Source organism: Rhinoderma darwinii, chromosome 5 (genome assembly GCF_050947455.1).
Source record: "Rhinoderma darwinii isolate aRhiDar2 chromosome 5, aRhiDar2.hap1, whole genome shotgun sequence".
NCBI classification, from domain to species: domain Eukaryota; kingdom Metazoa; phylum Chordata; class Amphibia; order Anura; family Rhinodermatidae; genus Rhinoderma; species Rhinoderma darwinii.
In genome coordinates this window covers 9,213,415-9,238,634 of record NC_134691.1, presented here as the reverse complement: position 1 = coordinate 9,238,634, position 25,220 = coordinate 9,213,415, and the positions used below count along the sequence as shown (strand labels likewise).

Here is a 25,220-nt window from a genome sequence, read left to right as displayed (position 1 = left end):
ATCAGCTGCTGCCTCTGCATCCAGGCATCGGACGATATTACGGGAAGCAGATGGCTACGGTCAAAGAATAGCGGCCGAGCTTCAGTACTTCAAGTGAATGGGAGCAGAGACGCAGTTCTATGCAGTGATTAAAGCAAAAGAGTCCGGTGCCCGGAGGCAGCCAGATCAGCTAATCGGGGCGGGGTTGGACCTGCACCGATCAGATATTGATGACCTATCCAGTGGATAAGGTCATCAGTTGTCAGAACATGGAAAACCCTTTAAAAGGATTTTCTGGTTTTATGTAAATAAAGCTCATTCACGGTATAAATGGAAAGTTCTTCAACTTTCTAATATACTTTGTGTCTTTTAATTTCTCACTATTTTTAAGATATTTATTTGCTGTCAGTGAATGAGAACACTCTTGTTTATATTCAAAGGCTGGAAATCTGTATATACTTAGTCCTGCTCTTAGCTGACAAGTGGATACAATTGTATCCAGTCTGGACAATGCTGTGAGCTAAACAGCCTGGACTCCAGACTGATACATTGTAGCAAACTGCCAGAGAGCTGTGTGCAGTTGCTACTGATGTATTTTGCTCACAGAGCATTGTCCAGACCGGATACAATACTTCTCAGCTGAGAGGAGGACTAGGTTTGGGGTTTGCAAACTGAATGTAAGGGTATGTTCACACGGCCAAATTTCAGACGTATACGAGGCGTATTATGCCTCGTTTTACGTCTGAAAATACGGCTCCAATACGTCGGCAAACATCTGCCCATTCATTTGAATGGGTTTGCCGACGTACTGTGCAGACGACCTGTTATTTACGCGTCGTCGTTTGACAGCTGTCAAACGACGACGCGTAAAAATACAGCCTCGTCAAAAGAAGTGCAGGACACTTATATACATTATATGCGGGACACTTCTATACATTATATGCAGGACACTTATATACATTATATGCAGGACACTTCTTTGGACGTTTTTGGAGCTGTTTTCTCATAGACTCCAATGAAAACAGCTCCAAAAACGGACGTAAAAAACGGCGCGAAAACGGCAAGAAAAACGCCGCGAAAAATGCGAGTTGGTAAAAAAACGTCTGAAAAGCAGGGTCTGTTTTCCCTTGAAAACAGCTCTGGATTTTCAGACGTTTTTGTTGACTACGTGTGAACATACCCTTAGAGTGTTCTCATTCACTGACAGCAAACAAATATCATAGAAATGGTGAGGAATTGTAACACAAAGGGAATTTATTAAGACTGGTGTTTCAAACTCCAGTCTTTATAGGAAACAAGCTGGAGTAAGATGCAACAAATGTATTACTAAATGTGTTGCGTATTCGGCAGTCCGTGCGCCACTGATGATCTGGTGTGGCCCCTCCCTTCACGCTGAGTTCTACCAACTTTTTAGAAAAATGGTCAGAGAGGCGGGAATAGTCCAAAAGTCAACATTTTTGCAACTTTTGGGCGGTTTGCAACTTTTTTGTTACATTTCCGCCATTGTACGTTAGAAAGTTGCCTAACTTATCAATTATACAGTGTAGTGATTAATCTTTATTAACATAAACCTAGAAAACTCTTTTATTGAGTATACAGCAGAGGTCTCCAACTTGCGGCTCTCCAGCTGTTGCAAAGCTACAACTCCCAGCATGTTCTGACAACCTCTATTAATGCAACTGCTGGAGAGCCACAGATTTGGGACTACTGGAATACAGAGAGAGATTAGGAACAGACACTGCACTCCTTACAGTGGGACCCTACGTTAAAATGTATGTCCACTTTCAACAATTTTTGCAAATAGCCTTGATGAAAAATCGACCGTTTTGTGTATACGGCTCCTATGCAGACCTATGTGTCTCCATGGTTACAGACTACAAGCAAACCCTCTGTAGTCTGATCCAGAAGTTATACTCCTTTTCATCTGTCCCTTACTTCTTGCTAACCTACATTTGGTCTGAGCTGCCTACAGAGTACACAAATCTTCTGAAACCAATATGACTGAACCATATGTGAACTTGAAATCCAGTTGATGTTCCAATTAAACATAAAGTACGACAAAGTGCGACTATAATTAGTAGGAACACTATATATAAGTAAAACAATAGTATGAAATCTGTTAACTACAAATGACAGTATAATAATTTTCAATACTTACAGGCTCCCCTTTCTCTCCTTTTGAACCTGACGGCCCAATAGGTCCAGTTCTGCCAGTTTCACCCTTATGAAAAATGTAAAAAAAAAATTGAAATATTGATGATTTATTGGCATTTTAAAGTAATGCATCACATATGGGAAATTGTTTCTTTTCAGATGGTTATTTATTTACTTATTTATGTATTTTCAGCACCATTGATAAAATGAATTTGGAAGTTTTGTCTTTGGCAAAAATAATAATGATAATAATAAGAATAATTCCTACACAATTTTTTGTATTCATTTTTTAATAGGTTAATTTTCAGTAATTCAGTCAAAATCAGAAACCCCAAAAAAGATTTAAAAAAAATAAGGAAATAATCCCAAAATGAAAAGTAAAATGTTATATTAGAATAAAATAAAATCTGATACCAGTCACGTTATTGTTATTATTATTATTATTATTATTATTATTACTATTATATTATTATTATTATCATTATTATTATTATTATTATTATCATTATTATTATTATTATTATTATTATTATTATTATTATTATCATTATTATTATTACTATTATTATTATTATTATTATTACTATTATATTATTATTATTATTATTATTATTATTATTACTATTATATTATTATCATTATTATTATTATTATTATCATTATTATTATTATTATTATTATTATTATTACTATTATTATTATTATTATTATTATTATCATTATTATTATTACTATTATTATTATTATTATTACTATTATATTATTATTATTATTATTATTATTATTATTATTATTACTATTATATTATATTATTATTATTATATTATTATTATTATTATTATTATTATTATTATATTATTATTATTATCATTATTATTATTATCATTATTATTATTATTATTATTATTATTACTATTATTATTATTACTATTATATTATTATTATTACTATTATATTATTATTATCATTATTATTATTATTATTATTATTACTATTATTATTATTATTATTATTACTACTATTATATTATTATTATTATTATTATCATTATTATTATTATCATCGTTATTATTATCATTATTATTATTTTTTTTGTATTGATAATAATAATAATAATTTTACAAAAAAAATTCCTTGGGCAAACAGAGGTGCAGCTTTAGGGGGTACAGAGGTAGCAGTTGCACATAGACATTGGTGCCTGATGGGGTCCAAATATTCCTCTGTCACAATAAAAAAAACACCAATATGGTGGCAAAAATTCTGCACAGGTCAAGCTCAAATGATGCAACCAAATGTTATCATTCCCCGATCCCATAATACCTTCATCCACTGTTTTTGTACACAAACTGGATTTTCCGTTTTCAGAAGTTTTAGGTAAGGACGTTTGGTGCCATCATTTGTGGAATATCAGGTAATGCAAACCACAGAAGTAAAGGAATTCGACTCTATATCTAATGGTTCTACTCACCTTGGGTCCCATTGGACCTGGAAGGCCGATATCCCCCTAAATACAAAGAAAACACTATTTAGTACAATAAACTTGTCTCTGAGATGGAGATTAGATCCGCACTGAACATTCTGTATAAAGATGTACGAACTTGTCAATTATAAACCTCATCAATTGCGTATGTTTTACGTAAGGTCCTGCGAACATGGTTGGATTTCCTTCCACCGATTCATCGCTTTATTAACAAAGTACAATGACGAACGCTTCTGTCATCTGTGTCCATGATGCGACCACATAATCATTCTGCAATGTCTCGATTATTTAGAGAATATCAAAGCTTTAATGATTATATATTATTCCTTAAAGGGGTTGTCTGGTATAAGAAACTTCCATGTGCTCTATTAGTGATCTAATAGAGGGAGGTGTTTTTTAGGATCCTCATCTATTAGCCAGAACAGAGACGGGCCACACACAATAGGGGGACTATATCAAGAAGTTTACGCCAATTTTCGTGGCTTTAAAAAGTTGCAAATTTTGGTGCACGCCATAGTTACTCTAAAATTTGCTACTTTTTGCTTTTCTTGCCACTTTCCAAAAGTTGAAAGAAAAGGGGGTGGAGTTTAGTGGAAGGGGCGGGCCCTTCACAGAAATATCAGATCTTAGTTACAGTACAAATTTACACCTGATCATAGCGGGCATAGATTTGCATTTCTATCGCACAGACCGCCAAAAATGTGCCAAATGTATTAAGAGGTGTGCACCACTTATTTTATTTTGCGCATTTACCATCATCGTACACTATTTTAAGATTGGCGTTTGAAACGCCAGTCCTAATATATGCCCCCAATTGTATCTCCCTCTGTGGACCATTGAATTCAATGACAATTACTAGTTATGAAAACCCATAGTCATACACCCTATTAGGGAATTCTGAGTTAATAGAGGGGGGTCCTCTGTTCAGGATCCTCATCTCTTGGGCAGAGTGGAGAGCGGTTATAATAAGCGTATCTCTCTGGAGGACCTGTCCTGTATTACACATTGAATGGACACTGTGTAATACTTCATTTCTCCTGTGGTGGTGCTGCAGGGAAACGTAACTCTTATCACCAAATTCCCTTACAGATTAATCGCTCGGGGCCCAGCAGGTGGACACTTTGTGATCAGTTTAATGTAAAGGGACCCTTTTAATAAAAAATATTTTTACAAATTGGAGAACCACTTTAAAGCCCAGTTCACACTTGGGTGTTGGCCTTTCTTTTGTTCTGCTCCGTCAGAGGAGCAGAAGAACAAAAATACCAGAAGCGGTGTTTCCATTGTACGGCGGACACCACCGGCGGCCGATGGAACTCATTGACTTTAATCTGTATTATTTTTAGAAAAATCTGTTGAATATTGTTAGCCTGAGCTGGTGAGATCCCTGACACGCTCGTTCCCCATCTTAATTGACAACACACAGCAAAGCCAGCTTTGAGCGGAACCTTCGAGTCATGTGATACAATCTGGTTACACTGCCTAGCAACCACAGTCTTTTCAATAGAGTTGTCAGGCCAGATGTCCTTAGCAACCGGTCTGTCTCAGATTACTCAGGTCTGAGCTGAGGGCAAAGAAAGGTTGGCAGGACTGAAGGCTTGCCGTTCTCCATCAATTATTGCCACATTAATCTTATTTTTGTGGGAAAAAATTTGGATGGAGAACCCTTTAATCAAATTATTCTATATCCCACGTCTCATATAGAAACATATAGTGTAGGATAATCACACAGTATATTTGAGGTAACATACCTTCTCTCCAAATGGACAGTGTGAGCAGTTGAGGGTATTTTCAGTGCCCCTCTGTTCCGCCGGGGTAGGGGTGGTTGTGACAGGCGGAGGCTCGGTGACTATAGTGACCACACACTAGAAGGAAAAGAAATAGATGCCGTAAAAATAAATCACTCAAGTTGGATTTTTTGCATATTTTTTGGAGTCATTGACTGTTTCTGTCAGCCAATTACCATTTCCCCAAACTTTAAATAACAATACCTGAGGCTGACTGGCAGACCATCTGCCTCAACGTTTGTCATTGGGGTAAACAGGAATAGGACAGGTGGGATTTCAGCCAATCCAATTCTATTTCTTCCCCAATATAAGTGGTGCCAGGGCTGACTGGCAGCTGCCTAGCACTTTTTCACCATGGGAATGATTAGCTCATTTAGCTGTTTTATATTTTGTCTATTATTTATTGTTTTATATTTTGTCACATTTATTTTTAAAGGCTATGTAATTTTTTGTATGTTTTTATTATTTTATAAATATGTCTATCTGTGTATTTTGTGCAAGTTTAGAAATATTTGCACCTGTATCCATCAGGTCAGCGGGTCTGACAGGTTCAGTGTTAGCGGGTCCTGCATGTCTCTGACCATGTCTCCACCTGTTATCGATCACATCTAAGTTCATAACTAAGGCTTCGTTCACATCTGCGCTAGGGTCCCGTTCTGACGTTCCGTCGGAGATTTCCGTCAGAACGGGACTCTGACTGATACAAACGGAAATCAATAGCATAGTCGACTGCGCTATTGATTCAGTCAAAACGACGGAACCCTTGCACAACGGAGACAAACGGAAATCATTGGCACCGGATACGTCACCATTGAAATCAATGGTGATGGAAACGGAAACCTTTGGTTTGTGTGAGTCAGGGTCCCGTTCCGACGGAAAGCTCAGACGGAACGTCGCAATGGGTCCCTAGCGCAGATGTGAACGAAGCCTTAGATGTGATGAGTAACAGGTGGATCCTGCGTGTCTCTGTCACTGATCCCGTTAGTGCTCCATCACCACACCCTGCTCCCTGATGGTTTCCTGCTGCTCCTGTGCTCTACGCTTTACACCTGTGTCCAGTTAACATGCAACTGGTGCAGTCCACTGACATCACCACGAGAGGCAAATTTAAAGGGACATTGCTCACAATAACTGTTAGTTCTCCCTGACAATATATCCTTTGATCCATGTCCTTATGTCTTTTGATTCCTTTCCTACATCCAGACATTTTGCCCCTATGAAGCCTTTATATTTACACCCGGCACCTTCCTTACTGTGTTCTCTGTTATTGACCACGCCTCTATCTTCTGACTACGACTACATCTCGAATCCTCCATGGCATTTCTTCCTGATCTGAACTTTCTCCCTGGTATTGCCCTTGGCTATCCTGACCTACACCATGTCTCTGTCTGACATCCTGTGCAGCACAACCTGTCGCTCAATGGTGACTAGTCCGGCCTCTGTATTTAGTCAGTGCCAAACTGATTGTGGCAGAGAGGTTTCGCTATCTTGTGAGTTCCCTAATATAGGTCAATAGTGGCTGTATACGGTGGGAGACAGATCGGCCCCCTAGTGGTGGAAACGGACAGCAAAGATTTTTACAAATATGTGTGAGGGAAGAAACAGATGAACAGGGCTCTGTAATATAGAAAGGAGCACCAGATTCTTATATCCATACATTGCTGCTGAAGCTGTGGGGGCACTTTGAGTTCAACAATATCACCGCTTTTCATGTAAGCTGGAGCATCAGAAAACATTAATAACGCCAGTTTATTGTGGAGTCTTCATTTTGCCGTAAATATTCCCTTTTACAGGTTATGTTTCTATATGGCATTCTATAATAGAACTGCTGTACTCCTAGCGTATCATTATCCCATGAAATACAAATACAATATCTTACAGGACCACTGGGAATATCACAGCAGGTCTCGAGATCAGCGTGCCGCGAGTCACAGTATATAACCAGGCGCTGAAGATCAAACTGAAAAACAAACAACGTAAAGTCAAAGCATAAAGAATACAAAGAGGAAAAAAAATCACTGATGAAGCAGAGCTGACATTGTTAATGTACTCGAGCTAAGATTGTCATTTATCATAACTTATTTGAAACTTTTATAAATTGTACACAGTATCTATCTATCTATCTATCATCTATCTATCTATCTATCTATCTATCTATCTATCTATCTATCTATCTATCTATCTATCTATCTATCTATCTGTCTATCATCTATCTATCTATCTATCTATCTATCTATCTATCTATCTATCTATCTATCTATCTATCTATCTATCTATCTATCTATCTATCTATCACGTATCTATCTATCTATCTATCTATCTATCTATCTATCTATCTATCTATCTATCTATCTATCTATCTATCTATCTATCTATCTATCTATCTATCTATCATCTATCTATCTATCTATCTCATATCTATCTATCTCATATCTATCTATCTATCTATCTATCTATCTATCTATCTATCTATCTATCTATCTATCTATCTATCTATCTATCTATCTATCTATCTATCTATCTATCTATCTATCTATCTCATATCTATCTCTCTATCTATCTATCTATCTATCTATCTATCTATCTATCTATCTATCTATCTATCTATCTATCTATCTATCTATCTATCTATCTATCTATCCATCTATCTCATATCTATCTATCTATCTATCTATCTATCTATCTATCTATCTATCTATCACGTATCTATCTATCTATCTATCTATCTATCTATCTATCTATCTATCTATCTATCTATCTATCTATCTATCTATCTATCTATCTATCTATCTATCTATCTATCTATCTATCTATCTATCATCTATCTATCTATCTATCTCATATCTATCTATCTCATATCTATCTATCTATCTATCTATCTATCTATCTATCTATCTATCTATCTATCTATCTATCTATCTATCTATCTATCTATCTATCTATCTCATATCTATCTCTCTATCTATCTATCTATCTATCTATCTATCTATCTATCTATCTATCTATCTATCTATCTATCTATCTATCCATCTATCTCATATCTATCTATCTATCTATCTATCTATCTATCTATCTATCTATCTATCTATCTATCTATCTATCTGTCTGTCTGTCTGTCTGTCTGTCTGTCTGTCTGTCTGTCTGTCTGTCTGTCTGTATCTATATATTTCATATCTATTTATCTATCCTCTTTCTATCCCGACAATACTATATAAAGAAAGACACGAGGTGTGATTTTCTTTTCTTCACGGATAAATGAACTCACATCCACAGGAACGCTGTCATAGAGACGTTTGCCAATCACAGTCTTTCCCTGGATGTCGATATTTTCTCGCTCCTCAATGGGTAAAGTCATGACCATCTTGCAGTCGATGTACAAGGTCACGGTCTTTGCCTGCACGCTCAGAGCAATCTTATGCCAGTTACGATCAAACAGTTCACCGACTTGGCCACCACGGAAACTGGCTTTGACGGCGTCCTTAGTGACTCCCACCGAGCTGTACTCCAAGGCTTTGTTTTCTCCGTCCAATCTCAGCGACACCTGTGAGTCATAAATGAGATGGTGACGACTCTCTGCAGGTTCATGGTTCCAAAAATAACACCAATTATAATTATTATCATTGTTGAGGGGTTATCTAGTTTGGAATTTCAGCTTCCATACAACAGCTGCAAGTACCGGCCCTATAGCGGGTCTAATGACCCAAACTAACAGCCTCAGAAAGTCCTATAAAGCTTTGGGCTGTCGACTGTGCAGGGTCGGGATTTGTCGGTGTTGTTCTGTGCGTTCAGACCCCACATAACACTACGTTTATCTATATCCATCAGTAATGGGATTATCTTTGCTTGTCACTTTAGTTTCTTTGTTTGAACTCGGTATCTTCTTGGGTTATTGTGGAGTGGATATTATTCCTATTGGATTATTATGTATGTTCTGGTTTCCCTTTTACTTTTGTCCTACTGAATTTATAGAGTGCTTTCTGGTCTCCCTTTTACTTTTCAGGTACCATTCTACTTGCACTGCCCGTCAGCGGCTGCCCAGTGGTCATCCTGATATTCCATAGCTTCTAAAAGGGATCGCTCAGGGTTACTAGGAGGCTCCTGATAGTGGGGTCGCTCTTTGAGGACGATAGTACCGTTGTAGTTAGTGTTTAAAGTAAAGGGACCATTTTGGACCCCAGAGGTTGCTAACTGGGTAAGACTTCGTTCACATCTGCGTCGGGACTCCGTTCATGGGTTACGTCGGACCTTTCCGTCAAGGGAACCCATGAACGTAGTCCAAACTGAAACGAACGGAAACCATAGGTTTCCGTTTGCATCACCGTTGATTTCAATGGTGACGGATCCGGTGAAAATGTTTTCCGTTTGTCACCGTTGTGTAAGGGTTCCGTCGTTTTGACGGAATTAATACCGTAGTCGACTGCGCTATTGATTTTGTCAAAACGGAACCCGTTCACAACGGTGACATATGGAAACCATTAGCAAAGTTTCCATCACCATTGAGATCAATGGTGATGCAAACGGAAGCTAAGGTTTCCGTTTGCCTTTCCGTTGAGGGTTTAACCCAACAGAAAACTCAAACGGAACCCCTCAGCGGAAGGGCAATGCTGATGTGAACAGGACCGAATACTTGTTTTTACAGTTTATTATTTGATTTTATCCAAAACAGAGCCATATAATTATTATTGCTACCTATATAATTGACCTAAATCTCAGTTATTTTTAAAGCCAAAAGCCCACCCCCTTAACCGGAAAATAAAAAAATAAAAAATAAACAAAAAATAAATAAAAAATAAAATAAATAAATTCATATATAAATACAAGAAGTTTCTTTCATCTCTAGGACATCGCTTCTGTCAGTTTGTTCCAAGGTTTCAATACATGGTTGCCATTTAGATTTGATATAACTACTTCTAGCCTCCTCGGCATAGTAAACATTTTCATAAAGTATTGTCTTGTAAATCTTTTTTTAAGTATTTCTAAACGTGCCAAGAACAGTCATTGAAAAGTTAGTATTACCTGTATTTTATTATCAAAGTATCAACTCCAGTGGAGTCACCCAGCAAAATCAAACTTTCATCATAATCTGTCTCAAAACGTGTGATCCCTTCAACATATTTTAATACCTGATTCCAATATCGGTGTAACTTTGGGAATCTCCAAAGTAAGTGAATCAAATCTGCTCCCATAGAGTCACACTTTGGACAGATATTAATGGATCTAAATCCCAAGTTAACTAATTTTTTGGGCGTGTAATGTAATCTATTTATTACCATATAGTGAGAAAATCTACGTACCATATTATGTGAAACATAATCCAAATGACTGTGAATCGATTCCAATAGAGATTCATTAATTGAATCCAAATCCCTTATCCACTTATTTTTGTTCGTTAAAAAAAAATAATATGGAATTAGCGACACTTTGTAATACTTTATTTCTCCTGTGGTGGCGCTGCAGGAAAATTGAACACTTACTGACAGGTTTCGCCACAGATTACAGCTGATCGCTGGAGGTCTCAGCAGGAGGATCATTTGTTTTCAGCTCATTTTAAGGACCCTTCTAACAAGTAGGGAATATACATAACTACGGGCACCTTATACATATCGCGAAACGCGCGTTGGGGTTCAACACACAGGTATCCAGTCCACCAGAGACTACTGATATGGGTAAGGTTTATCTGAACTACCTATGTTAGGAGTATTTTCCATGTTGTAGAAATTACCCTTTGGACACTCATGTAAACAATTAAATAGTCTATACACAAGGAACAAACGCTGCATTTGATAATACATTGCCCAATTCATATATCCCCAACATAGGGACTATAATATATTATCCATTATATACCTGGCTAACCTATTTACCTGTGTTTACATTATATAGAGTCTTTCCACTCATGTACCTTTTTAATATGTTTGTTCTTGTATGTATTTAATAAAATTTGCTATTTTTTTTATATATACCTGGCTTTATACTCTGTTTCTTGTGTGTATAAAAAAAACACTAGGGGGAGCATACTGCATACAGATTTTTCATTAAATTCAATGTTACTGTATTAATCCAATGCAGTGAGCTCCCCCTAGTGGCAACTGCAGACAGTCAGAATGTTGTCATTTAACCCCTTATTATTTTTTTTTATATTTCCCTCTTTGCATCCCGACGCTCATAACTTTTGTATTTTTTGTACGACATAGTTGTATGAGACTTTGTTTTTTGCGGAACGAGTTGTACTTTATGTAGGTACCATTTTTTGGTACAAATACATTATCGTTTAATTCATATACATTTTTATTTTGGCGAAAATGAAGAAAAAAAGCAGTTCCGCAGCAGTTTTAATATTTATTTTTTTACACCATACACCAATCATCATAAATAATGTTATACATTTGTTGTTTAGGTTGTTACGGTCGTGGTGATACCAAATATGTCTATATTATTTCAAGTTTTGGGTCTTATATTTTAAAAAGTTTATTTATTATAAAAAAAATGTATTCCCTAACAGGAAATATGTTCAGACAGCCCTGGGGTCCTTCAATGGACCCTGGGCTGTCTGGCCGTACAAGTAATGGGCTTTGATCGCGTCACAGTTATTTTCTGTGACGCAATCAAAGTGCAGTCCCCTCTCCTTGAACGACGCAATCAGATTTTATCACGCCATTCAAGGGTTTAACGGCGGAGAGAGGAGGTTTCTCGTCTCTCCGCTGTCAGAGGATGGTATTACTCTCGATCGCGCGCACAGACGGCTGTCGCACAGGACGAGAATGCTCGTCCTAATGCGCCAAGCAACCGCCGCTCAGGACGAGCATTTTCGTCCTGTGTCGGCAACAGGTTAATGGTGTTTTCGTTGATTTTTAATTGATGGTCAATCACTTGGGACCCCTAGGACCCCCTGCACCTATAGCACTTTTGGGCTGGGGGTAAATCAAATTGCCTTTATAAACGAATAAATTATAATGCATCAGAAAATACCTGCGGGATCCCGTACTTGTCAATAATTTGCCAAATGTACCAATCTTCCCTCCTAGAGGCTTTTCTGAATCTGAATGTGGTTACAAATGCATATTCATCTGGCAATCCTTGTGGAAATATATCCCTGTGTAAAAAAAAAAATATATATATATATATACATATACCTAAAATATTTCTTCAAACATATTAATTCAAAATTTTATATAAAATGTAGTGATATTCCTTTTATATACAAGCAAATATTCAGTCACTCAGAATAGGAAGTTGCCCACTAGGAGTCTATTTTCTTGAAGTCAATGCTTCTTTGTTCTCGTCCTGGGTTCGAATCCGACCAAGAGCAACATCTGTATGGAGTTTGTATGTTTTTCCTGTGTTTGCCTGAGTTTCCTCCCACACTACAAAAACTTACTGATGTGTTAATTGACTTCCTATAAAATCGGCCCTTATCAGGGAAAGAGATATTATGATGGTGGTCAATTTATTAACCCCTTAAGGACGCAGCCTAGTTTTGGCCTTAAGGCTCAGAGCCCATTTTTCAAATCTGACATATTTCACTTGATGTGGTAATAACGTCGGAATGCTTAAACCTATCCAAGCGATTCTGAGATTGTTTTCTCGTGACACATTGGGCTTCATGTTCGTGGTAAAATTTGGTCGATATATTCAGTGTTTATTGGTGAAAAATTGCAAAATGTAGAGAACATTTTGAAAAAATAGCATTTTTCAGAATTTAAATCCATCTGCTTGTAAAACAGACGGTTATACCACCCAAAATAATTACTAGTTCACATTTCCCATAAGTCTACTTTAGATTGGCATCGTTTTTTGAACATTCTTTTATTTTTCTTGGACGTTACAAGGCTTAGAACATAAACAGCAATTAAAAAGCCTTTTTTTAAGGTACCTCTTGAGTTCTGAAGTGGCTTTGAGGGGCCTATGTATTAGAAACCCTGATAAAACACCTCATTTTAAAAACTAGACCCCTCAAAGTATTCAAAACAGCATTTAGAAAGTTTTTAACCCTTCAGGCATTTCACAAGAATTAAAGCAAAGTGGAGGTGAAATTTGCAAATTTCAATTTACTTGCTGAATTTCAATTTTATTCAAATTTTTTTCTGTAACACAGAAGGTTTTACCAGAGAAACACTACTAAATATGTATTGTCCAGATTCTGCAGTTTTTAGAAATGTCCCACATGTGGCTCTAGTGCGCTCGTGGACTAAAACACAAGCCCTAGAAGCAAAGAAGCACCTTGTGCATTTTGAGTCCTCTTTTTTATTAGAATATATTTTAGGCAGCATGCCAGGTTTGAAGAGGTGTTGAGGTGTCAAAACAGTGGGAATCCCCCAATAGTAACCCCATTTTGGAAACTGCACCCCTCAAGGAATTCATTTATGGTTGTTGTTACCATTTTGACCGCACAGTTTTTTCACAGCACCTATTTGAATTGGGCTGTGAAATTAAAAAAATTTCATTTTTTCCAATAAGATGTCATTTGTGATCAAAATTTCTTATTTTCACAGGGAACAAAATACCCCATTTTGTTGCCCAATTTGTCCTTAGTGCGGCAATACCCCATTTGTGGTGATAAACTGCCGTTTGGGCCCATGGGAGGCCTCAGAAGGGAAGGAGCACTGTGTGTTCTTTGGAGTGCAGATTTTGCTGGTTTGGTTTTCGGGTGCCATGTCGCATTTGCAGAGCCCCAGAGGTATCAAAGCAATGGAAACCCACCAGAAGTGACCCCATTTTGGAAACTACACCCCTCAAGGAATTCAAATATGGTTGTCGTTACAATTTTGACAGCACAGTTTTTTCACAGCACCTATTTGAATTGGGCAGTGAAATGAAAAAAATCTCATTTTTTTCCAATAAGATGTCATTTTTTATCAAAATTTCTTATTTTCACAGGGAACAAAATACCCAATTTTGTTGCCCAATTTCTCCTGAGTGCAGCAATAACCCACTTGTGGCGATAAACTGCCGTTTAGGACATGGGAGGCCTCAGAAGGGAAGGAGCGCTGTGTGTTCTTTGGAGTGCAGATTTTGCTGGATTGGTTTTCGGGTGCCATGTCGAATTTGCAGAACCCCAGAGGTATCAAATCAATAGAAACCCACCAGAAGTGACCCCATTTTGGAAACTGCACCCCTCAAGGAATTCATTTATGGGTAATGTGACCATTTAGACACCAGAGCTTCTTCACAGAACTTATTTGAATTGGGCTGGGAATTTAAAAAAAAAAAAATTTTTCCAATAATATGTCGTTTTAGCTCAAAAATTCTTATTTTCACTAAAAATAAAATACTACATTTTGTTGCCCAATTTGTCCAGAGTGCGGCAATACCCCATTTGTGTTGATAAACTGCTGTTTGGGCCGATGGGAGGGTTCAGAAGGAAAGGAGCGCTATTTGTTCTTTGGAGTCCAGATTTTGCTGGATTGGTTTTCGGGTGCCATGTCGCATTTGCAGAGCCCCAGAGGTATCAAAGCAATGGAAACCCACCAGAAGTGACCCCATTTTGGAAACTACACCCCTCAAGGAATTCATTTATGGGTGTTGTGACCATTTTGACCCCATAGTTTTTTCACAGAACTTATTTGAATTGGGCTGGGAATTAAAACAAAATAAATTTTTTCCAATAATGTGTAGTTTTGGCTGAAAATTTCTTATTCTCACAAGAAATAAAATACCCCATTTTGTTGCCCAATTTGTCCTGAGTGCGGCAATACCCCATTTGTGGCGATAAACTGCCGTTTAGGCCCATGGGAGGCCTCAGAAGGGAAGGAGCGCTGTGTGTTCTTTGGAGTGCAGATTTTGCTGGATTGGTTTTCGGGTGCCATGTCGCATTTGCAGAACCCCAGAGGTATCAAATCAATAGAAACCCACCAGAAGTGACCCCATTTTGGAAACTGCACACCTCAAGGAATTCATTTATGGGTAATGTGACCATTTGGACACCATAGTTTCTTCACAGAACTTATTTGAATTGGGCTGGGAATTAAAAAAATATATATTTTTTCCAATAATATGTAGTTTTGGCTGAAAATTTCTTATTCTCACAAGAAATAAAATACCCCATTCTGTTGCGCAATTTGTCCTGAGTGCAGCAATACCCCATTTGTGGTGATAAACTGCCGTTTGGGCCCATGGGAGGGCTCAGAACGAAAGGACCACCCTTTGGCCTACTGGGGATTTTCTGGTGCGAAGTCATGTATGCAGAAGCCCTTGAGGTACCAGTACAGTTGAAACTCGAAAGAAGTGACCCCGTTTTAAAAACTACACCCTTAAGGCATTCATCTAGAGGTGTAGTGAGCATTTTGACCGGAGACATACACCCCATAAACTGTAATGTGGGTTCTCCCGGGTATGGCAATACCCTACATGTGGCTGTTATCAGCTGCCTGGGCACACAGCAGGGCCCAGAGGGGAAAGACGAGGGGGGATAAGCTGTGTGGAGTGCATCAGGGTAAGTAAAATTGGGGTAAATTATAAACCAAGGGATGTATGATACATTTTAAAACACTTTTATACAGAGCTCTGGTTTTTCGGGACACGCGTCACATTGGTATATTGTGTCCTCCCTTATCCCCCTCTTATAGCAGACTTTGCACCTCTTGACTTTTTCCCTTCTTGCCAGTTTGGGGAACTTCTCCTGGAAAGTGTTGCCCTGGTACGATGCGTGTGGCCCTGCTTCCAGAAGTACTGGGTGTCCCCCTTCTTGGTCCCTAAAGATTAGGTTCTTGATAATCACCTCTTGAAATTCCAGGAAAGTTCCTGTCTGGCCTGTACATCGATGTAGCACGTACACATTGTACAATGCCATCTGTATGATGTGCCCGGCCAGCTTCTTATACCACACCACATGGCACTGTAGGGCTTCAGGACTTGATCTGACAAGTCCACCCCTCCCATGTACCTATTGCAGTCCAGGATGCAGTCTGGTGTGGGGGTCTCTGTACTAGTACCTCGTACAGGTACATGGGTACTGGTGTGACATATCTCTTGTCTTGTACTTGACACACAATATGTTGCTGCTAGAATGTGCCCTGCTCTCACCCCTTCTTGTTTGCCCAAGCAGAGTCTTAGGGAGGCCTCTCAGATTTCTTCTAGCAGTGCCGCATGCCGCAGGACTTCTGGAAGCGAGGCAGTTGAAGAGTGGGACGCTGGTATAAAAATTAACCAGGTAGAGGTGGTAACCCTGGTCCAGCAGTGGGTGCACCAAATCCCACACAATTTTTGCATTAACTCCCAGTAAGGGGGGTCATTCTTGGGGCCTGAGCACTGGTGTCCTTCCCTTCATATATCCTAAATTTGTAGGTATACCCTGATGCACTCTCACACAGCTTATACATCTTCACGCCATACCTTGCCCTCTTACCCGGCAGGTACTGGCGGAATTGAACCCTCCCTTTAAAATGTACCAAGGACTCATCAATAGAAATACACTTCTCGGGGGTGTATGCTTGGGAAAACCGGGCACTGAAACGGTCTTATAGGGGTCTCCGTTTATACAAACGGTCAAAACTGGGGTCATCTCGGGGTGGGCACGGCTCATTATCAGTATAATGTAAGAAATGAAGTATTGCCTCATTTATTTATTTTTTTAGGTTCCAGTTCAGTTCTGAAGTTGCTTTGAGGGGCCCATATATTAGAAACCCCTATCAAACACCCCATTTTAGAAACTAGACCCTTCAAAGTATTCACAACAGCATTTAGAAAGTTTATGAACCATTTAGGTGTTTCACAGAAATTTAGAGCAAAGTAGAGGTGAAATGTACATTTTTTTTGTCAGAAAATCCTCTTTATACCATTTTTTTTATAACACAAAAGGTTTTACCAGAGAAACGCAACTTTATACTTATTGCCCAGATTCTGTAGTTTTGATAAATATCGCACATGTGGCCCTCGGGCGGTAAAGGACTGAAGCACCGGCCTCCGAAGCAAAGGAGCACCTAGCGGATTTTGAGGCCTCCTTTTTATTAGGCACCATGTCCGGTTTGAAGAGGTCTTGTGGTGCCAAAACAGTGGAAAACCCCCAAAAGTGACCCCAATTTGGAAACTAGACCCCTTGAGGAATCCATTGCAGTTTTCTTGGGGTGCATGCGGCTTTTTGATCAGTTTTTATTCTATTTTTAGGTGGCGTGGTGACTAAAAAACAGCAATTCTACTATTGTTTTTTTATTCTATTTTTTTACAGCGTTCACCGTGCGCTATAAATGACACATTCACTTTATTCTGCGGGGCGATACGATTACGGCGATACCAGATGTTTATAGTTTTTTTATGTCTTATGTCGTTTGCACACTAAAATGCTTTTTGTAAACAATCATTCACTTTTTGTGTTGCCTTATTCTAAGAGCCAGAACTTTCTATTTTTCCATCAATAAAGCCGTGCGAGGACTTATCTTTTGCGTAACGAACTGTAGTTTCGATCAGTACCATTTTTAGGTACATGCGACTTTTTGATCTCTTTTTATTCCATTTTTTGGGAGGTGAAGTGACCAAAGAATTGTGATTGTGGTACGGTTTATTATTATTTTCTTTTACGGCGTTCACCGCGCGGGATAAATAACGAAATAATTTTGTAGCTCAGGCCGTTACGGACGCGGCGATACCAATTATGTATAGTTTATTTGTTTGTTTATATATTTTTATTAATAATAAAGGACTGATAAGGGAAAAAGGGGGATTTTTACTTTTATTACTTTTAAAACTTTTATTTTCTTATTTTTACACATCTTTTTTAAACTTTTTTTTACTTTATTACTTTGTCCCACTAGGGGACTTGAGGGCAGGAGGCCCTGATCGCTATTCTAATACACTGCACTACATGCGTAGTGCAGTGTATTAGAGCTGTCAGCTACTCACTGACAGCAAGCATAGTGGGTCCTGACTTCGTCAGGACCCACTAGGCTTCCGTCGGTGGCATAGCCGGACGCCATTGTTTGGTGTCCGGTTGCCATCGTTACCATCGCCAGCCGCTATCGTGTAGCAAGCCAGCGACGGTAGCTTAACCCCTAAAAAGCCGTGATCACTATTGTACACGGCTTTTAAGGGGTTAATCAGCGGGGACACAGCGATCGGTCCCCGCTGTAGGAGCTGTGACAGCTGCTGTACGAGACAGCAGCTGTCACAGCTCCTGTATGTGTCGGCAAGATGGCCGAAATGGCCGTTACTCCCGCAACGTAATAGTCCGTCGCTGAGCGCTAACGATACTTAGCGCAACGGATTATTATGCCGCTGAGCGCGAAGGGGTTAAAGTATTTAGAGATTTAGTTCTGTGGGGAGCCTTAAAAAAAGTTTTTTCATATACACTACCGTTCAAAAGTTTAGGGTCACTTAGAAATTTCCTTATTTTTGCAAGAAAAGCACAGTTTTTTTCAATGAAGATAACATTAAATGAATCAGAAATACACTCTATACATTGTTAATGTGCTAAATGACTATTCTAGCTGCAAACGTCTGGTTTTTAATGCAATATCTACATAGGTGTATAGAGGCCCATTTCCAGCAACCATCACTCCAGTGTTCTAATGGTACATTGTGTTTGCTAACTGTGTTAGAAGGCAAATGGATGATTAGAAAACACTTGAAAACCCTTGTGCAATTATGTTAGCACCGCTGTAAACAGTTTTGCTGTTTAGAGGAGCTATAAAACTGACCTTCCTTTGAGCTAGTTGAGAATCTGGAGCATTACATTTGTGGGTTCGATTAAACTCTCAAAATGGCTAGAAAAAGAGAGCTTTCAAGTGAAACTCGACAGTCTATTCTTGTTCTTAGAAATTAAGGCTATTCCATGCGAGAAATTGCCAAGAAACTGAAGATTTCCTACAACGGTGTGTACTACTCCCTTCAGAGGACAGCACAAACAGGCTCTAACCAGAGTAGAAAGAGAAGTGGGAGGCCCCGCTGCACAACTGAGCAACAAGACAAGTACATTAGAGTCTCTAGTTTGAGAAATACACGCCTCACAGGTCCTCAACTGGCAGCTTCATAAAATAGTACCCGCAAAATGCCAGTGTCAACGTCTACAGTGAAGAGGCGACTCCGGGATGCTGGCCTTCAGGGCAGAGTGGCAAAGAAAAAGCCATATCTGACACTGGCTAATAAAAGGAAAAGATTAATATGGGCAAAAGCTCAGACATTGGACAGAGGAAGATTGGAAAAAAGTGTTATGGACAGACGAATCGAAGTTTGAGGTGTTTGGATCACACAGAAGAACATTTGTGAGACGCAGAACAACTGAAAAGATGCTGGAAGAGTGCCTGACGCCATCTGTCAAGCATGGTGGAGGTCATGTGATGGTCTGGGGTTGCTTTGGTGCTGGCAAAGTGGGAGATTTGTACAAGGTAAAAGGGATTTTGAATAAGGAAGGTTATCACTCCATTTTGCAACGCCATGCCACACCCTGTGGACAGCGCTTGATTGGAGCCAATTTCATCCTACAACAGGACAATGACCCAAAGCACACCTCCAAATTATGCAAGAACTATTTAGGGAAGAAGCAGGCAGCTGGTATTCTATCTGTAATGGAGTGGCCAGCGCAGTCACCAGATCTCAACCCCATAGAGCTGTTGTGGGAGCAGCTTGACCGTATGGTACGCAAGAAGTGCCCATCAAGCCAATCCAACTTGTGGGAGGGCCTTCTGGAAGCATGGGGTGAAATTTCTCCCGATTACCTCAGCAAATTAACAGCTAGAATGCCAAAGGTCTGCAATGCTGGAATTGCTGCAAATGGAGCATTCCAAGACCAAAGCAAAGTCTGAAGGAGAAAATTATTATTTCAAATAAAAATCATTATTTCTAACCTTGTCAATGTCTTGACTATATTTTCTAGTCATTTTGCAACTCATTTGATAAATATAAGTGTGATTTTTCATGGAGAACACAAAATTGTCTGGGTGACCCCAAACTTTTGAACGGTAGTGTATGTAATTTCTGTTTCACTCATTAGATGTCAGTCTGTAGAAGAGAAATAATGTGTTTCTTCCTTTTACTTTAAACATTGTCATTTTTAAAAAAAAAAATGTAACTTTCCTTAGGCGGCCATATTGGAGATACTTCCTGTATTGTCTGTATAGATAGTGCAGTACGGTGTGTGTGATTTATGGCAGCTGCAATGAATGGGAGGTAGTAACGATCGCTCGTCCCCATACTTTACTGAGCATAGGTCCTTGTGAAAGGAGCAAAAGAGCTGTCTCGTTGATCGGCGCTCAATCTTACAGCCAAAATTGGCCGGTGTAAGAGGAGACTAAAGGGGGTTTTACACTGGGCAATTATTGGGCAAACGCTCGTTCATCTGCTGATCATATAGTTACATAGTTACATAGTTACATAGTTAGTACGGCTGAAAAAAGACACATGTCCATCAAGTTCAACCAAGGGACGGGAAAAGGGAAGGAAAAATGTCTACACATAGGAGCTAATATTTTTTTGTTCTAGGAAATTATCTAACCCTTTTTTAAAGCCATCTACTGTCCCTGCTGTGACGGCTCCTGCGGTAGGCTATTCCATAGATTCACAGTTCTCACGGTAAAGAAGCCTTGTCGCCTCTGCAGCTTGAACCTTTTTTTCTCCAGACGGAGGGAGTGCCCCCTTGTTTTTTGAGGGGGTTTTACAAGGAACAGGATTTCACCATATTTTTTGTATGTGCCATTAATATATTTATATAAGTTAATCATGTCCCCCCTTAGTCGTCTTTTTTCAAGGCTAAATAGGTTTAATTCTTTCAATCTTTCCTCATAACTTAAATTCTCCATGCCCCTTATTAGCTTCGTTGCTCTTCTTTGTATTTTTTCCAACTCCAGGGCATCCTTTCTATGAACTGGAGCCCAGAACTGAACTGCATATTCTAGATGAGGCCTCACTAATGCTTTGTAAAGTGGTAATATTACATCCCTGTCCCGTGAGTCCATGCCTCTTTTAATACACGACAATATCCTGCTGGCCTTTGAAGCAGCTGATTGACACTGCATGCTGTTATTGAGTTTATGATTTACAAGTACACCCAGATCCTTCTCAACAAGTGAATCCGCAAGTGTAGCTCCACCTAGGACATATGATGCATGCAGGTTGTTGGTACCCAGATGCATAACTTTACATTTATCTACATTAAACTTCATCTGCCAAGTGGACGCCCAAACACTTAGTTTGTTTAAATCTGCCTGCAATTCATGAACATCTTCCATAGACTGAACTATATTACATAGCTTGGTGTCATCTGCAAAAATAGAAATCGTGCTATTAATCCCATCCTCTATATCATTAATAAATAAGTTGAATAATAGTGGTCCCAGCACTGAACCCTGGGGTACACCACTTATAACTGGGGACCATTCAGAGAAGGAATCATTGACCACAACCCTCTGGATACGGTCCTTGAGCCAATTCTCAATCCAATTACAAACTATATTTTCTAAACCTATAGTCCTTAATTTACCCATTAGACGTCTATGGGGGACAGTGTCAAATGCCTTTGCAAAGTCCAAAAACACTATATCCACAGCGGCCCCTCTGTCTAGGCTTCTGCTCACCTCTTCATAAAAACACTATATCCACAGCGGCCCCTCTGTCTAGGCTTCTGCTCACCTCTTCATAAAAACACTATATCCACAGCGGCCCCTCTGTCTAGACTTCTGCTCACCTCTTCATAAAAACACTAAATCCACAGCGGCCCCTCTGTCTAGACTTCTGCTCACCTCTTCATAAAAACAGATTAGGTTAGTTTGACAACTTCTGTCCTTAGTAAAACCGTGCTGGCTGTCACTTATAATGCTATTTATTGTCACATAATCCTGTATATAGTCCCTCAATAGCCCCTCAAACATTTTCCCCACGATGTTAAGCTTACTGGTCTATAATTACCCGGGGAAGACCTAGAGCCCTTTTTGAAAATAGGCACCACATTTGCGCTGCGCCAGTCCCTTGGCACTATACCAGTCACTAGAGATTCTCTGAATATTATGAAAAGGGGGACAGAAATAACTGAACTAAGCTCTTTAAGAATTCTAGGGTGTAACCCATCTGGTCCCGGGGCCTTGTGAACATTTATTTTATTTAATTTAGCTTGGACCATATCTACATTCATCCAATTCAGTATATCAACTGATATATTAACAGCACTGGCACCGGCTACATCAGCTGCTCTTTCTTCTGTTGTATATACAGAGCTAAAGAACCCATTTAGTAACTCTGCCTTCTCTTGATCCCCTGTGATCAACTCCCCATTACCACTATCTAAGGGTCCTACATGTTCAGACCTTGGCTTTTTAGCATTTATATACTTAAAGAATTTTTTGGGATTTGTTTTACTATCCTTGGCCACCTGCCTTTCATTTTGTATTTTTGCTAATTTTATTACATTTTTACAGATTTTATTAAGCTCTTTATATTTTACAAAGGCTACAGCTGTACCCTCAGATTTGTATTTTTTAAATGCCCTTTTTTTGTCATGTATTGCCCCTTTCACAGAAGGTGTAAGCCATGTGGGGTTTAATTTGAGTCGTTTATACTTGTTACCTACAGGAATAAATTTTGCACTATAATAACTCAAAGTAGATGTGAAAATCTCTCATTTATCATTTGTTCCATTATTTGACATTAGTTCTTCCCAGTCCATATCCTGAATTGCAGCCCTCATCCTGGGGAAATTGGCTTTCTTAAAATTAAATGTTTTTGCCCTCCCAGCCTGCGTTTGTTTTTTACAGTATAGGTAAAATGTAACTATATTATGATCACTGTTACCGAGGTTTTCACGAACATTGACATTCCCAACAAGATCTGCATTATTAGAAAAACTGCATATCATTTTGAAAAACTGAAATATTATCGTTGTCGGCAGCACATCTCCCTGTGTAAACAGGGAGAGGTGCTGACAACATGATAATAATGTATGGGGACGAGCGATCAGAGTAACGACCGCTCGTCCCCATACAAAGCTCCTTGTGACAGGTGCAAACGAGCGCTCGATGCACCGAACAAAATTGGCCGATGTAATACGGAATTAAGTCACCCACTCTCTAATGATAATGAGATGACTCTGCTCATTTTGTCCCAGTCTCCATGGTAAAATTGAAAGTGAGCTACTGAAAACAGGAATCCACAGCCTAGTGTTACTGGTTTGTGTGAAAGTGGCAATATTTCAAGATATATATTTTTATGTGGATATTAAATTAAAAAAACAAAACAGTAAAATTATATTTATAATCAAAACCTGATTTAAATAATATGTAATTTTCTGGTGATACATTCCCTCAAAGGAAATGCCCCCCTCTCTGCTACCCTGTAACGCAATGTCCGAACCACAGACACCCATATGTAGACAGAACTCTATCAGAATTTTATGCAGAGTAAATCAGGTCTCTGATTGGCTGCGTGATTAATCATATGAAATGGCATGTAAAAATACATAGATGTCCCTAGTCCACAAAAATTAAATTTCCCTGTGTGTTAGTAGCTCCTAATTCTGGTGCATTGAGGGGATCCTGAGTGCGGGATAATCCCTATAAGACAAATAGTACTCCAAAATTTTAAATACTTTGTCTCTAGTGTTTCCTACAGGTGGCTAGCCTATAAGTCAATGTCCAAACCCTTAAAGAGTCTTGAAACATATGTCCCAATATATATCGCTTCTCGATCTTCTGGATAACTGTAATTTCTGTGCTTACCAATGGTCAAAATGCCATTGTACAGAATGTATTCATGCCATGTGGTAGGTTCACGAGAGCCTGGTGTACACCAGGGTCTTGAAGGTACCTCTAAAAGGTGACCAACCCACTACATTAATGCCATGGGCCAAGTTACGTAGTTTGAAAACCTAAGGTACCTTTGTAGGTACTTCCCTTTCACGCTTTTTGAGCGCACGCCTCTGTCCTGCTTGGGTCTTCTGGCTGGGCATAACATCGAAGAATTTTTAGAATCCCGTTTGAATGTCCGGGCTGTGATGACAAGGCGCACATAGTTATTTATTTAACTTATGTTCACTGCCCATTCTTGTTTGTCACAAGGCTTTCTCAGGGTACAGTGTCCTCATTGGTGATTCTTCTGCAAGCCTAGGGGAGGTCTGTGTGGCCTTAAGGTTCCTCATCCCTGTGCAACCGGGCTCCCAGCCAAACTAGACTCTCAAGCACTGGTAGATGCTTGGGTGGTAGCCTAGGAAGACACCAGAACAAAGATAGATCTCTCGAAGCCTTGGCAAGGCTTTTGGCTCAAAGGTTTGCGGAAGAGGTAGATTGCAGATCTTCTTTTGGAGAAGGATTGTGATGGTCCACATCTGTGTGCACTTTTTGTGTGGCACATTGTAGTTTTTTAGTGGCACTTATGTAATGATGGGGGTGGGGAAACAGACAAGTGAGCCCTAATCTACCCGCCACTCAGTCCCTGCCTACTTGCAACGACCCGCCCTAGGTGACGGGGTACAACTGGGTGACGGTCCCTACGCTCAATAAGTGCACGACAGACAAACAGACAAGGGTACACAGAAGCTAAGGGAAATGGGGCAGTTGCCCACGGAAACACCATGAGCAACAAGAGTAGTGAACGAGCCGAGTCAAACCAGGAGTGTACGAGGTACCAAACGCAGAGCAGGAGAGTAGTGAACAAGCCGAGTCAAACCAGGAGTGTACGAGGTACCAAACGCAGAGCAGGAGAGTAGTGAACAAGCCGAGTCAAACCAGGAGTGTACGAGGTACCAAACACAGAGCAGGAGAGTAGTCAGTAAGCCAGGGTCAGTATGAAGCAGGGTCAAATAGTTCAAGAAGCTGCAGCAGGGCCAGGAAACCAAACAAGAAGAATCACAAGCAAGAAAGAACAGGAAAGGCAGGTATAAATAGACAGAGGGCGGGAGCTAGCTCCGTCTG

The 25,220-nt window shown here is 39.4% G+C and overlaps 1 protein-coding gene across 1 annotated transcript in view; it reads right to left on the bottom strand.

The window, feature by feature from the left end:
* COL22A1 (collagen type XXII alpha 1 chain) overlaps positions 1 to 25,220 on the bottom strand; it is a 229,320-nt gene that overhangs the window by 183,482 nt on the left and 20,618 nt on the right. The window contains exons 3-8 of the mRNA XM_075827932.1: positions 12,367 to 12,490; positions 8,663 to 8,938; positions 7,277 to 7,357; positions 5,362 to 5,475; positions 3,602 to 3,637; positions 2,138 to 2,200 (exon numbers count right to left, since the gene is read on the bottom strand). Of these exons, the coding sequence (XP_075684047.1) occupies positions 2,138 to 2,200; positions 3,602 to 3,637; positions 5,362 to 5,475; positions 7,277 to 7,357; positions 8,663 to 8,938; positions 12,367 to 12,490 (694 nt within the window). The remainder of the gene's footprint in view (positions 1 to 2,137; positions 2,201 to 3,601; positions 3,638 to 5,361; positions 5,476 to 7,276; positions 7,358 to 8,662; positions 8,939 to 12,366; positions 12,491 to 25,220) is intronic.